Raw genomic sequence first — 15,457 nt, 5'->3', positions numbered from 1 at the left:
TGTCTCCGTGATTAAACCAGCCCCATCCCAAACTGTGCAACATTGGAACATGTTTAAAGTGTTTGTATGCGGGCGTACATGTGTGGGTGTACACCACGTCTCTCGCCATCAAGACGGTATTGCAGTCGTGTTTACCTCTGCCCCTCTCCTCCACCCACACATCAGTCACTCGACACCAAGTCATCTCTCTCCTCTGAAGCAAAAGTCAGAGCAAAACAAATGCCAGCGCCGACAGCTGCACGAGAGCCGGGTGCCACGCTTAAAATATGATTCAGGTTTTGAGTCAGAAGTTTTTGACGTGCAATCAAATAGAAAAGGTTTGAGTTTTGATGCCGGCACTGCTGCAGTCAGGTCACAGCAAACACATATTTTTTCTTCAAATTTGAAAAACAATACTGTCGGCTGGATGATTCATAGAAGTCCATTCAAACCCAAATATCCATACAAGGTCTTTACTTATTGGTAACTGCTGTTTATATAACCGGAAAATAATGTCTGTCTAAATTAGTCCTGCTGTGAAGTGGAGATTTGCGCAGCGAAGGGGTAGGCAATGACATTCCTATGATTTTCGTTTTAGGTAGAAAAAGTTTGTTTAAAAAAAAGAAATCTGGAAATTATGATAAAACACAAATGCCATAATATCTACATTATCTACTTAACTTGATGATAACATGATATTGGTGATGTTGATATATTTGGAGCTTTATGTATTATTATTTAACCAAGCTCTAATGATTTTCTAGTAAAGAACAATATATTAAAAATTAACACTGAAGAATCATTGGAAGTTTTTAATGAAGTCAATTTACCCGAAAAGATATGACCCACAAAATGACAACAAAATAACTTGTTCATAGTTCAAATAAATTCTGGCCTTTTTGTATTTTTGGACATGAAAACTTAAATAAAGCCTAATCTGACCATTTTTAAGTAAACCAAGACTTGAATAATTGCTAAGATTTCAGTTTTGGTGTTGTTTTGTATGTTTTCTCCAGGTGTGGAAAGAAAAATCATTGAAACACTGTTCAAGGTATATGTATTTAATCAATCTATCCTTCAATTGTGATTCCTTATCTGGAGTTGATTCCCTTCATTTTCTTTTTTTTTTAAACAAAATCTGATAAAAAATGATCAATGATTCCAAAGAAGATTGATATATGCTGTCAATAATAAGGTATCCATGTTTGGCAACATTCAAGTGATTTCCGACTCAAGATGATTCCTAGAAACAAATGTTTGTCAGGGATATGGTGAGGGTCTTTGTGGATGTGTTGTGACAAGCATACTGGTGGTTCTTACTGGTTTGTTCTAATCAGCGTTGAGCAGAACCAGGGCTGTTGTGACATCCTGTCAGCCTGTGGGCTAGACCCATCCACTGTGAGCCGCACAGTAGGATGGACTCCCCATGATTGTGCACTGACCTTTGCATCATGGGAAAGTTGACAGGTAATTTAGAGACCTCGGGGACTATGGAAACATACATTTGTTGTCCCCAAAACACCCACTCCACCAGTCACACTCACCTTGAGATGGAAACACGCGTCCCTATAGCAATGTAGGGAATAAATCTCCAGGGCATGAATGCGTCCTCTGACATGCTCCGAGCTTTCTCAAAGTTATCTGCTAACACCGGGAAAGTGTAGGATTCTCCTCCAACTCCGGCCAAACAAATGTTATCACTAGCATAATTAGGAAACCGCCACCGACAACAAAATCACTGAGGGTAGCAAACTGGTAAGACAGATGGGGAAAATGATGATTTACATAGATAACTGCATAATCACCAGTTGCGATAATTGTAATTGATGACTGCGTAATTGCTAATTGCACCTTTTTACGGGAAACTTTTTGTCGTTGTCTTCCAGTTTCTCTATGTCACTCAGCAGTCCTTTACTCTACTTTCTCCACTTCAATCTGCATTTGCTCTCAACGCCTTCTTTCACACGAGTCTGCTGCACACGCTGTACACAGACACACTCACAGGAACTCTCTAGTGGCTGCTGCAAGTTTTCTCTGAGGCTTATCACCAAGCATTCCCCAGCAGCTGCGTTCAGTCCACTCTCATGGAGGGCCGCTAACAGGTTTCCTTTGTCTCCCACTGGCCTGCACAATCAACCTTAGTCTGTCTTTTAACTGACAAATAAAAGTTACACATTAAAACGTGAAAAACTACACTTCAGTCTGATTATTGAAGAGTCTTAAGATGGGGTTTCTTTTTCACAAACTACTTCTGGATTCAATGAAAAGTCTATTGAATCTGGCAAACGTTTTATTTGATACGATTTTCCTCTTCCACGTTTTACATGATCTGACATTTACAGGATGTTTTATTTGATTTGAAGACTGGCTGATAGCTGTATTGATATGGAAATCATAATTGTATACAGTCTGTAGCAAATACTACTTATGTCCATCATTAAAAAGCACTCCCATCACTCATTTTAGAACTACAAACAAAATAAAACACACAATTCTTTAAGTATTATGTCTGCCAGTGCTCCAAACGACCAACTTTACCCAAGATAACAAAAAATGGCTTCAACTCTAATTCGTAATTTATTTGATTAAAATACAAAACGCTAAAAAGACCAAATCATGTAGTCTTTGATAAAAAAGCAAAACATTAACCAAGTAAAGCCCAGTCTTACGTATTGATTAATCACAATAATTAAACTTAAATACTATGATTTACTTTTTACGTTGCGGGGGAGAATGATATATAAATAGGTATTGTGTGCCAAAACTAGAAAAGCACTAAGGCAGGACATACCCCCAAGAAGAAGCACATTTACCCACACGTTACAATCAAATCAAAGAACACCTTTTTTTTTTTTAAAGTATTGTCCTGGTTGAATCTTATTTAACCTAAAATATTCAGCCAGGAGATGTATCCTTCAAGTTTCTGTAAATAAAATGTTTGAGATTACAAATTTCAAATACAAATTTTGGCATGTTTATGAAACTATCAAACTGATTCAGTCGACACATACTATTAGTATAAATATAATAATGAAAATGATCTTTTATATTAACGTGAAACCTTAGGTTATCTCATAAAATGATTGGCTATTTGATGCACTCCACCTCCCAGTGCATTGACAATAACATGGGCTACATAGGGAGTGTCTATGAGCATGGAAGGCACTAATATGAAGAGGCACAGGGCAGACTTGTGATTGATGCCTCAGCAAGCGTCTGCAGGCAGGTTAATGGTGTGATTGTGGAGGTAATCTCTGCATTTTCTCGTTAAAGGATGATAGAGGGCCAGGAGACCCCTGTAGAGGGAGCATGGCGGTGGCTTTAAAGCTTCTTACGTATGCATTTAGGAGTCCCTCTTGATGAATATGCTCCGGAGGAAGCCTGGTCGGCCAGCAGACTGTCAATGAAATGTTGATGACTAGCAGCAGGTTCAGCCACCCCGCTGTAGAGGACATGTACTGCAAGTGGAAGATCAAGCTGCTGATAGTTTGTCTGCATGTCAAAGTGGTTGCTTGGATTTCCCTTGACTGAATGGAGGCTGAACAGAAGAAAAAAAAGAATGCATGTATCCAACATCAACCAAAATTATCTTTGCGTCTCAGCCTTTTTATAACAATACAATCCGCACTAAATTAAATGTATAGTGGTTCCTTCCACTGTAGGCAGTGCTATTCTTTTTGGTTAGATGATCAGATTCAGAAAGTATCGTACTTCCATTGCATCTATGTGTATGTAGCATTGCAAGGCTTCAATGACAATTACTTTTATCTCCAAACCTTAGCTTTTGAATGGAATATTAGCCATTGAAGTCCATCACAAACTTAATCACTCCACACTTCAAAACACTTGATATGAATTTATTGAACACCTTAGTTTTAACAATGCATGGTTCAGCTGCCCAGTTGCGTGAACCCCAATATTTCCTTGTTATGGCAGTGAGGGGTTGATGGGGTTATAACAACAGCTTACAGTAAACCTGAGCAGGTTGAGCGCTGCAGACGATTGCGTCTGTATTGATTTGATCCAACCTTTTCTATTTTCCATGAACTACTCGGAGCTGCTGCTGCAAGTGGGAGTGATGAGAGGATTTGCTTGATCTTCATGATATTTCTTTAAACATGATGCTGTCGTTATGTCTCCCATGTGCAAACGCCCGCCATCGCCAGTAAATCAAAGGCTCTCGGTCCGTGGCTGATCTCCGCACACCTTATTTATAACCCCATATAAAAAGCTCCCCAACAACAGCGGTAATCTCTGGAGTATTTCCAGCATTCACAGTAAAAATATTTCCATGGTCATTCCAATGAGCAACCAGAACAGACACTTGACCCTTCCACTCAATGAGACCACCAACAGATGAAGCTTTGGAGAGGTTTTGCTCAATTTGTGTATAATTATTTTTATTCTGGACACCTTTAAAAAAACGTCTTGATAATTACAAACAATGGCAGCTCTATCTTATTTAAATTTCTTCTTTTTTTTTAACAAGTAAATGTTATCGAGTGGATTGAAAATTGGATAAATCTATCTGCAGTGTACAATAGCCTTTACATTGTGGTTCTATAATTTCCATCTGTATTTTACATATTTAAAAGGAATTTAGAATGTACTTATTTTTCAAGATGTGTTTAATTCATCTTAATTTTTTATATATGTTTATTTGTGATTTCCATCCAAATTTTTTAGTGCTTTTGATTTTGTTAAAAATTATTACAATTTCTTACAATTTTGATAACTAATAACTCCTAATGGTCTTCTTTTTCTGTTTTTGAATTATTCGATATTTAAACATTTATATTATGACATTTATAATTAATAGTATCGTAGGACCATTTTCAAAATGTGAAGACTTTATTTTGTTTCTTATAATTAATAATTTGTGTATTTGTTGCCCCACATGTTAATTTATTTTACATTATAGATGAAACCGTGTGAATTTTCACACATTTTCTGCAAAATCATTTTTATTTTTATCTCTCTTTGAATTGTGTCACCTTCTTTTTCAAAGAACTAGTTTGCCAGTCCATCACAACAGTGTGAAAATATAATATGGCCTCTTTGACAAATAATTGCTCACCTCTGATTATGATTGATAACCTTTGAGAGCGTAAGACCCGGGGCATTACAGTTTGGAAAGTGTCTGGACAATGTGAGAAAGTAGAGATATTAGCGATTTTTACTTCGATTGAGCTCAAAGTTCTGTGAAAGAATCCTGACTAATAAGGAAAATAACAGAAAGGAATGAACAATTGTAATTTAGAGATATATTTTCAAATGGTATCATAATGTTAGGGGCTTTGGATGAAAGAGTTTAAATAATATATAGTCATATTTTCTGAAGGTTAATGGGTTAAATGTTCCTGCAAAGGTGACAACATGAGGCAGTATTGATGCCCAATCAGACCAGCGAACAGGTCAGAGGTCTTAGCGGGAGCTTGGAAAAGTGTAACCCACATACGCATTCGTCCAGGTGCCCGCTCCATGGGGCCAGGTGGTGGCTAATTCTCTTTCATTGTCCCTCCTAATGAATTGTTAATTGGTTTGCATCACCCGCCGAGTCGAGGATAGCAGGTGCCGATTGCTGCCGGTGATGAAGGCCACCATCACCTGCAGGCCACCTCGTGATTTCCGACACGTACGATTACCAGACCAAATGTCACCGAACACCATGTAGCAAATTGGCATAGGAAAGTACTGCTCTTTGCTTGTTTAGGTGTTTTTACAGTACTGATGCAGACTCAAAGGAGAGTCAGACGTTGGGGATGCTTCAGGGGCCCGACAATTGTATTAACGATTTGAGACATTTTTCCTAGGAGCCAGAACGCTGGCTTGTATGATTTTAGAAATATGCAGCGATACAAACTCTGGATGTTTACCATAATGGTTCTTTCTCCCCTGCAGGTGGTAGCTCTGAACAAGCGCAGTAAAGAGGCTGAGTCTGCATTCCTGGGAATCTACAAACAGCTTATCGAGGCCCCAGGTGAGTCTCCCACCAAGACCATAGTTTTGCGTGTTAACAAAGAAACACAGGCACAAGTGTCACACTGGAACATGTTACTTGTGATCTATCCCACCACAAGGTTCTCTCTTCTGGGATCAATGCCGATTGCTTGCTGATGTGGGTCTTTTGTAGTCACCCAGCCCACCTCGTGGTCATATAAGGCAAAATACCTCGGATATATGCGATGCATAAAACCCTTATCCCAGGCTCTTATCTATTTTTTAAGTCTGTGCTCTAAGAGTGGTTTCCAAAACTCTGCGTGAGGCCACTTCAAAACCCAGCACTGGTCCTTGAGTGTAGCCCGGCTGAGAAGGGAACACATCCTTGAAGAGCTTTGCTGTTGATTGTGGAGGGCCAATTAAAATCCCAACTGAAGTCTGGCTCCGTGTGGAACACAGGCCTGATGAGGCCAGTGGGGGGAAAATAGAGAGAGGGCTGGAAGACAGTAAGTTAGAGAGGAGAACAGACGGGCTTGTATGCAGTTGTTATTTAGCGTCCGGGCAAACGTACGCTATTGCTGCTTGTTGCAGGAGACTGCAACAAAATGCAGGCCAGGCTCGGTGTAGATCAGAGGAACACTTGTGGCAGGAGTATAGAATGCTGTTTACTTATTCAATGAACACAAGATAAAAGTCTGCGCCGGGGAAACGGCGACAGCAGCAACTGACTTTTAAAGGTCTCCATTTTTCCTTGAAGTCTCCTGCTTGATATACACACACCCACACAGGAATGCATACACACACTCTCGCTATCACACACAGGCTTTGCACTTATTTCCTTGGAAAAAAAACAACACTTTGAAGATTCATTCGGTTTGATTTCCTGACCTATGCGTTTGACATCAAGGAATACATTTAAGTCTAAGGATCTCTAGGGATGTATTTTCCTTTAAAGAATGAATGGTGTCGGCTTCGTTCTTGTTTGCCTCAGAAACGGCTTTAGGATTTTAAAAGGGGGCAGAACACAAGATCCTCTGTTATACTGCAACAAAAAGTTTCTTACTGTTCAGACAGACTTGATGTCTTTGTTCAAGTTATGTAAGTAGATGGAGAACCACCCACCTTATACTTTCATTTCATCTAAGGAGCTATTTATCCAAATGTTTCATATCTAGCAGGTTATTCAGACAGTGGTGTTAGTTTGTATGATGAGTTTTTAATTATAGCCTTTATTTTTGATGCAAAGGTCCGAATAAAGCTCCTGAAGCAAAAGTTAAACAACTCTCAGGGTGTCTTGTAGATGACATGGCTCCACAAGTTGCCCTTAAATCTTTATAGATAAAATGCAGTATCTGTTATCAAATAAGTTCGAATTTTGGTAACATTGAAAACATGTATTTTACTAATAATAAAGTTAGATCTACATAATTTCAAGAAGGGGCAGTAGATTTAGCTTCATCAATGTAGCAGTTAGCACTATTTAGCTTTATCAATGAAGCAGTTAGCACTATTTAGCTTCATCAATGTAGCAGTTAGTGCTATTTAGCTTCATCAATGTAGCAGTTAGCACTATTTAGCTTCATCAATGTAGCAGTTAGCACTATTTAGCTTCATCAATGAAGCAGTTAGTACTATTTAGCTTCATCAATGTAGCAGTTAGCACTATTTAGCGTCATCAATGTAGCAGTTAGTACTATTTAGCTTCATCAATGTAGCAGTTAGCGCTATTTAGCTTCATCAATGTAGCAGTTAGCACTTTTTAGCTTCATCAATGTAGCATTTAGGAGCACTGTTTAGTTACATCAATTTGTAAGTTTGGATATATTAGCTACAGCAATGTAGCATTTAGCTTTATTTACCAAAAATAATGTAGCATTTAGAACTATTGAACTCCATCAATGTAGCATTTAGCAGCATGCTTCAATCACAAATATCACATCAATGTGTAATTTAGCTCTATCTACCCATATTAAAGTAAAATTCAACACTATTTGCTATATAAATGTATAATTTAGGACTATTTACCTACATTAATGTAGCATTTAGAACTATTTAGCTACATCAATGTAGTGTTTAGCACTATTTACCTACATAAATCTAGCATTTAAAATTATTTAGTTGCACCAATGTAGCATTAAGCTTTTTTTCCCTCTACACTAATGTAGCCTTATGTACTATTTATCTACCTTAATGTAGCATTTATAGTGTAGTTGGGTCAATACCTTCATGCATGTGTATACTAATAGAACATGTATTCCATACGTTGATCTGTGGGATTGCTTTAACATGCTCATATTTTTTTTCTGTTAAAGACAGTGCAGGTTTGCCTGACATTCAGACAGACAGACAGACAGACAGACAGACAGACAGACAGAGAGACAGACAGGCGATGCTATTGTTTCAAGCATTAATTCATAAATACAGCAAATAAAGCTGTCCATAAAGGTTGATTTTGACCTAATAGATGAAAATTGATGATATCAGCATCATCCATTAGTAGTGATCAGTTAGTGGTGGTTCTCTACGAGCTTCATTAATTCTTCTGTTGGCCTAATCTAATAGGACCAGCAGCATTTAATAAGCCACACACACACACACACACACACACACACACACACACACATTCACGGACAGAGACACTTTCAAATGAAATAACATGGTCTATGTCTTGCAATGAATAGCAATAACTGCATTAAGATTAATGAGCATGGTGTGTAAAGAATAATTGAATCTGTCAAAAGATTAAAAATACATGAGCTCTGGTGTTTGTTGGGAGGAATCATGCGGAAACATTGTGTTGGGTTCAGGCGGCAGAAGAGAAATGAAGCGGGAATTCATCCAAATTACTGTCCTCCGGTCTACCTGGACTCATCCTTTGTGGAGCGAGGGTGACCTTGGAATACGTAGTGTGTACAGTGACAGACACACTCAGGATACTGTACAGAGGGCAGGTGCTTGGAAGGACCGGCAGAGATGATTATTCATCCAGATCAGGACACATTTCATTTTGACTTAATAGCGTTACATTCAGTGAGCAAGTACCTAAATGATCAAATTAACCTTTTGTCCATTTGTGATTTGTGAGGCATATCTTTTTTAGCTACAAATATTTATACTTTTATACGTTTGAAGAAATATAGAAAACACATTAAAGGAAAGTGATGATCTGTAAATATGTGCCGTGAAAGACATACACAAACAATTTCATGCACTTGGTATCAAGATAGTTCTGGAGTTGGATTTTAGGATACTTTTTCAATAAACTTCTATGTGAACAAACAAACAACTGTCTGAAATACCCAGTGTTACCTGTAATCCAAGTATGTACTGTAGGTTTGACTTAAAAATAGTCTGTAGAAAATATATATATACATATATATATTATCACAAATAGAAATGACAAACAAAAAAACAAATGTTGATTTAGAAAATACATTGATAAACAAATAACCGCTACATTGATGACGCTAAAAAGTGCTAACTGCTAAATTGATGGAGCTGAGTAGTACTAACTGCTACATTAATGGAGCTAAATAGTGCTAACTGCTACATTGATGACACTAAAAAGTGCTAACTGCTAAATTGATGGAGCTAAATAGTGCTAACTGCTACATTGATGAAGGTACATAGTGCTAACTGCTACATTGATGCAGCTAAATAGCGCTAACTGCTAAATTGATGGAGCTAAATAGTACTAACTGCTACATTCATGAAGCCAAATAGTGCTAAGTGAAAAATTGATGGAGCTGAGTAGTACTAACAACTGCTACATTTATGTAGCTAAAAACTAGTAAACACTAATACCTAGTGAGCTGTATAGCTAGCTTATCTCACTGACAAAACATTGTCCGCTAATGACAATTATCTCTTTTTTATGGTGACGACCCAACTGAGAGAAGAAACCAAAAAGATCTGCCTTTTGACTCAGCTCTCTTTCAGTACATGCCTAAATCTTACCAGAAGAGGAAAATAAAGTAATAAACCATCATAGATTCTGTTTTTAATGTTCTCGATTGACAGCTCACTTATCTCGTGGGTTCTATTCATTTGGTGAATGTGTTTGATTATGTTACTTTTAATCCTAAAGTCCCCACTGATACACCATCATCTTGCACAAGGGCAGGTGTTGAGATGGGTTAGTCGCACGTGAGCTGACGACGTATTGTTCCGTGCTGCTATTGAGAAATAATGCTACAATGCAGCAATGAAGTCAGAGTAAAACTTCTTGATGAAAGTGATTGAAGTGGATTTCTTTCGTCTGCTTCTGCCTTTCATGGAGCCCCTAAGCTGAGTTGTCAATCCACTGGAGTGTTTCATTAGTGTTCTATATTTTGATTTGCCTGTGACATCTCCACATGCTGCGCTCTGTAGCTCAATCCCAGTGTGAGGCATGAAAGGGCCTGTTAACAGTTTCCCTAACAATGTTTATATCACCTCCGCACGGTTTTGATCAGCCCCGGATAAACACGTCCTGATCACTGAACGCTGAAAAAACAGTGGCAGCTTCTGCCCAAGTTCATCGGCTTCCCTGAGATGCACTCAACTACCCCCGTCTTTTTCCCCTTTCCCTCCACTTCTATTTGCTCCTCCATCCTACAGTGTGTGTACAAATGGCGTTTGAACGTTTGTTGCCACCTCTGTGAGAGCAACGAGGACCTGTCGCCAGGGGCGTAGCCTTGAGACTGACGCTCCAGGTGTTTGCTCTTCTTCGCCTCCTCTCTATACACACACTCATCCCTCAGGATCCACCCTGCTCCCTCTCTCCTTTAGAACACAGATCCTTTTATCTGAGCGGGGAGCTCACTCAGAGTTTGTGAAGATTCTGATCTGAATACACCACTCTATATGTGCGAATGTGTGTGTGCCAGCATTGAGCCTTGGGCATGTCTGAGCTTAGTGTGTGTGTGTCTGAAGTGTAAATGTTGTAGTAATGGTGCTCGCTAGTGGTGACCGTCAGTACTGCAAGAGCAAGGATGAGCCTGTAGAATACAGTAGAAGGAGGTGGTCCTTAAATTAAATGGTCTAATAATTAGAATAAATTAGACTCTAATTTATTCCTTTTTCATAACTTTATCATGTGTAAAATATACTGTATATTTTCAAATATTTTCTGAGCTCTGGTTTTTAATCTTTAAATTGCCTACTTAGCAAATAAGTAAGTAACAGTTATTTGTAAAGTACTATTCTAGACCAGGGTCACAAGGTGCTTGAACAGTCAAAAGCAGTACACATTCAAAAATATCGACAAATTTAAAAACTCTAAAAGGAAAAAAAGAATCATTTTGCCGAGTGGATGTATTGATAATCAAAGAACATCTTTTTAAAGATAAATCCTTTTGAAGTTGACGTTAAATAAATAAATAAAAAGAAGGTAGGTTGAAAGTGGCCCTTTAATACTTCCATGTCACTGCTTATTATCAGATGCTGGAGCTTTTTTATCGCAAAGTCCTTTTTGACGTTTTCCACCGGTGAGGATATTATCAAAAGAGTACACGCTGACCTTGGTCATTCAGAGTCAGTCAAATGCATTAAAGATGGTTGTCCTTCTTCAACCCATCATAAACATGCAGCCAGAGAGGCCTGCGAGGCACCACAAGTCGGCTTTATTGTAATTGTAGAGGATCTGCAGCCTGAATAGCAGAGGCATAAAGGAGTGCACAGAGTGTTTGTGGCAGACGGGTGGAAAATAAGGGTGTATAAAAGCTGATGGAGAATGAAAGCTATCTGGGTGGGACCAGATTATGCACAAGTGATTAATAAGAGCAGTAATAAACAGAGGCCCAGGAGATGTTTGAGGTGCTTAATAATGCATTATGTTCATAAAAGAGCTGGGCCTCTTCAACTGATCCCAGAGGAGCAGGAGACCCAGAGGGACCAGGAGAGAGTGTGTTCTCAAAAGAGGGGCAGGTGTGTGTGCAGGAATGTCTCTAATGTCTTTGAAAATATGGAATGAAATGAATGAAACATGAAATGAAGACAGGGATTGTGATTTGTTAAGGCTGCGGCTGTATATGAAAGGTAGTTATTATTTATATGTTTGTCTTCGTGTTGAATGTCACCAAGCTTTTATTGATTGATGCATTTAAAGCATCTGTATTCCCTCCGTCACATCTGCGTCCTTCCATCTGTCGGACAAAACATGACAAATGTGAGGAAGTTTGTTTGTTCACACAAAAGATAACAGATTTCGGTGTACATTCTTTTTTTTCTTATAACTCATCTCCTGTCAGAGTTAAGTGGGATTTGTAATTATTGTTGATTTTAAATGGTCTCCGAACAAGATTTCACGAAACTGTACGATTGCAGATTCACTACATGAACCTTAAGTTTTTACCCCGTTCATATATTTATTCATTCTTGTGTCGCATTTCATTACAAAAGTTGTGACAAATCTCTTTATTTTTGTACTTCCAACCGAATCCAACCAAAACTGCATTGTTTCTTTACAGAGAAAAATCACATTATTTACAGTAAAACTTTGCCATGAAATGTTTGAAAAATTGAAATAATTTATATATATTTGTTATATAACATTATTAAAACATTATCGAAGTATATAAGGAAGTTAACTAGTAATTATTAATAAAAATAGTTACAACCCAACATCTTAAGGTAACTTGTCAAACAGTTCTACATGATCATTTGTATCATTTTATTATGACGTCAAAAGGGCCACATAAATACTGCACCCCATTAATACAAAAAACTTAAGTCAATACACAACAACGGTGACGAAACAATAATAATTTATTCATGGTTAGCTTTAGAATTATGTACCTATGACAGTGGTGTCAAAATCAATTACACAAGCTTATCTTATTTTAAAGATCGGCATCTTTATTAGTCATGATAGTAACTTCAACATGAATCTACTTTGATTTTGATTCAACTTTGGTGGGCCACATAAAATGACTTTGTGGGCCACATTTGACACCCAGGTCTTGGGATTGACACATGTGACTGAGTGTGTATTAATACACATGAAAACTAGGTGAAAATAAGAGAGGAAATGCCAAAGTTGTTGAGAGTTGTAAAAAGAAAGCCTACAAGAATGCAATGAATCCTGATCTTCACACTAAAACGGCTCTAAATCTATGTTCAATCATTCATTTGGGTTCTTCATCAACTATTAAACAGACTGGGTTCCTACTGTTACCTTAAATTACTAAACCAATTGTGATTCCACTCAACACAGACAGCATAACTACCTCATTAAAGCAGACAATCATGCTTCATATGACTAGGATGCTTAATTATTTTTATTAAACAATTGTATTCAATCCAATGCATATTAAAGTTAGATTTATTTTTTTAATAATTGAATTAAAATAATCAAACATTTTTAAAGAGTTGATGTAAATTCAATCATTCATTTTCATCTATGCTGCTTAATCCCTTATGTAGCCCATATGTCATGCAACCATTCACACACACTCACACCTGCAGATGTTAAAATAACAATTATATATTAATATAATTTAAAATAAAAATGAAATGTTTCTAATTAATATCCATTTAAATAAAGTATTTTCTGGTGGTGTAATATAGCCACAATCAGTATTTAATTTAAAAGGCTACGAATTAAAGTTCAAATATTTTCTAAAAGACAAAATAATATACAAATTGTTAAAAAATAACAATATGTAAATTATTTAATTGTTATAAGAAAAAAATCAATGCTTCACAAGAGGCATTTTAAATAAAAATAAGTCAATTATTAAATATTCTGATGGCACAGGTACTACCATAGTCTACAACTGTCCAGGAGCACATTTAAAGACTAGGCTGAAATATATAAGTAAGTAATGAGGGTAAGTTGAATGTTATATCTCTTGCAAACAAGATGGATATTTCAAGATTTTAGGAGTTGCCGATCTAGTTTAATGTGTTGACATCCGAGTCAAACAATTCTCCAAAGTGTTTTGTTTTGGATAGAAGAACCAAGACTTGTGTGTCTCCTCGTCTTTTTGTCTGTTCCCATGATTAAGTCATCGCAGCATCAGCATCACATCATGTCCATGGTCTGCTAAAGTTGATTAGAAAAAAACTTCTGTCAACCCAGTTCTGAACGGCAACATTACAGCGGCGTTACTGTTTGTTGCAGCAGCAGTGTTTATGGACCTTGAAGTCCACTCAGAGGGAGGAAAAAACAAGAGTGTTTTGAATGAAAAGAAAAAACCTTGGAGCACAGCCTTGTAAATTAATTTGTTCGTGTTGTATGATGGGAACACAGCTGGCCTCATTAACATGCACACAACAAATAATTATGGTGTTTTTTTTCTCTCTTCAGCCAGCCAATGCTTGGCTAATGGGCTTGCTGGGTTAATTATGTCAGAGCGTAATTACACAGGGCCCAAGGAGACATAATGGTGCACCCTACTGCGCCCACACCGCCTAATGATGGTGTATCGCTGACAGAGCCAAGACGGACCACCCCGACACACCTGTCTGGCTTGGCACTGATCACTGCGGTCCACCCACAGACCCCTAAACATGTATCCTGGCTCCGTCCTTTCCAGGGTAACCTGCGGAAACAGACAGTGACCACAAGTCGGATAGACACGTCATGATCCGCGATGAGACGACATTCTTGTCACCGCTGATGAAACTTGATATCAGCGCAGCAGTTGAGTCTTCCCAGTCATGAGTTGTGCCTGAAGTTGCATCCTAAGTTTAACCATCTTCCTTTGAGAGACTTAACACAGATAACATTACACAAAAAATCATATATAGATACACAAATATTGGGAATGGCTGGGATAAAGAAATATTTTAAAAACTGATGTTTGAAGAACACGGTCATTTAAGTTTTCAATATATAAGAACATTTTTTGTTGAACTAAAAATAGTCATGTTTTTGTGGATCTAGATGCTGGCCTGTAAACGGCATTTAAAATGTGTTAATTGCGACAAAAAAATGTGTTTTGTGAAAATTTGTTTTCATGGAGAACACTCGGGCAGATCAAGGAATCTCTTTTTCAATAGAGGCGTGAACATAATAAATCATTTACTCACCGACAACATCAATAACAACATCAAGAGATGGAACACAAAAATGAAAACCTGAAAGCAGCTCAGAAAAATGTCGTCATAATATTTATTTTAAATATCAAAGTGAGCTGCGACAGACTGGCCTACTGTCCAGGGTGTCCCCCGCCTCACACCCGAAGTAACTGGGATAGGCCCTAGACCCCCACCACCCACTTTAGAGAACAAGCGGCAAAGAAAATGAATGAATGAATATCAAAGTGAGACTTATCAGCTTTTATTTGTATTTAAAAATATATCTCTGGGTTCATGGACATTTGCGGGTGCATTCAAAGTCAGAGTCAGGATTTTTTTAAACGGTATTTCATCCAATATTATTGTTCTGTTTTTGCAGTAGTTTGTTCAGTAAGTACATTTATTCTGGACTCATAACACTTTTCAGTGTGTTCGACTCATCTTCATGAAGCTGTAATTCAGTTAAATCTAAACTTATTTTCAAGAATATAATTGATTAACAGACATAATAAGACAGCATGGCAGAGACCAGTTT

At 37.7% G+C, this 15,457-nt stretch overlaps 1 protein-coding gene across 2 annotated transcripts in view; it reads left to right on the top strand.

Moving 5' to 3' along the window:
- The window catches only part of cux2b (cut-like homeobox 2b), a 97,149-nt gene that overhangs the window by 61,783 nt on the left and 19,909 nt on the right, over positions 1–15,457 (top strand). For both annotated transcript variants that reach the window (XM_087796445.1, XM_087796437.1), the window contains exon 4: positions 5,881–5,959. In XM_087796445.1, the coding sequence (XP_087652571.1) occupies positions 5,881–5,959 (79 nt within the window). The remainder of the gene's footprint in view (positions 1–5,880; positions 5,960–15,457) is intronic.

This window comes from Callionymus lyra, chromosome 1 (assembly GCF_982586985.1).
Source record: "Callionymus lyra chromosome 1, fCalLyr1.hap1.1, whole genome shotgun sequence".
Classification (NCBI taxonomy): Eukaryota; Metazoa; Chordata; class Actinopteri; order Syngnathiformes; family Callionymidae; genus Callionymus; species Callionymus lyra.
This window is presented reverse-complemented; position numbering and strand designations above follow the sequence as displayed.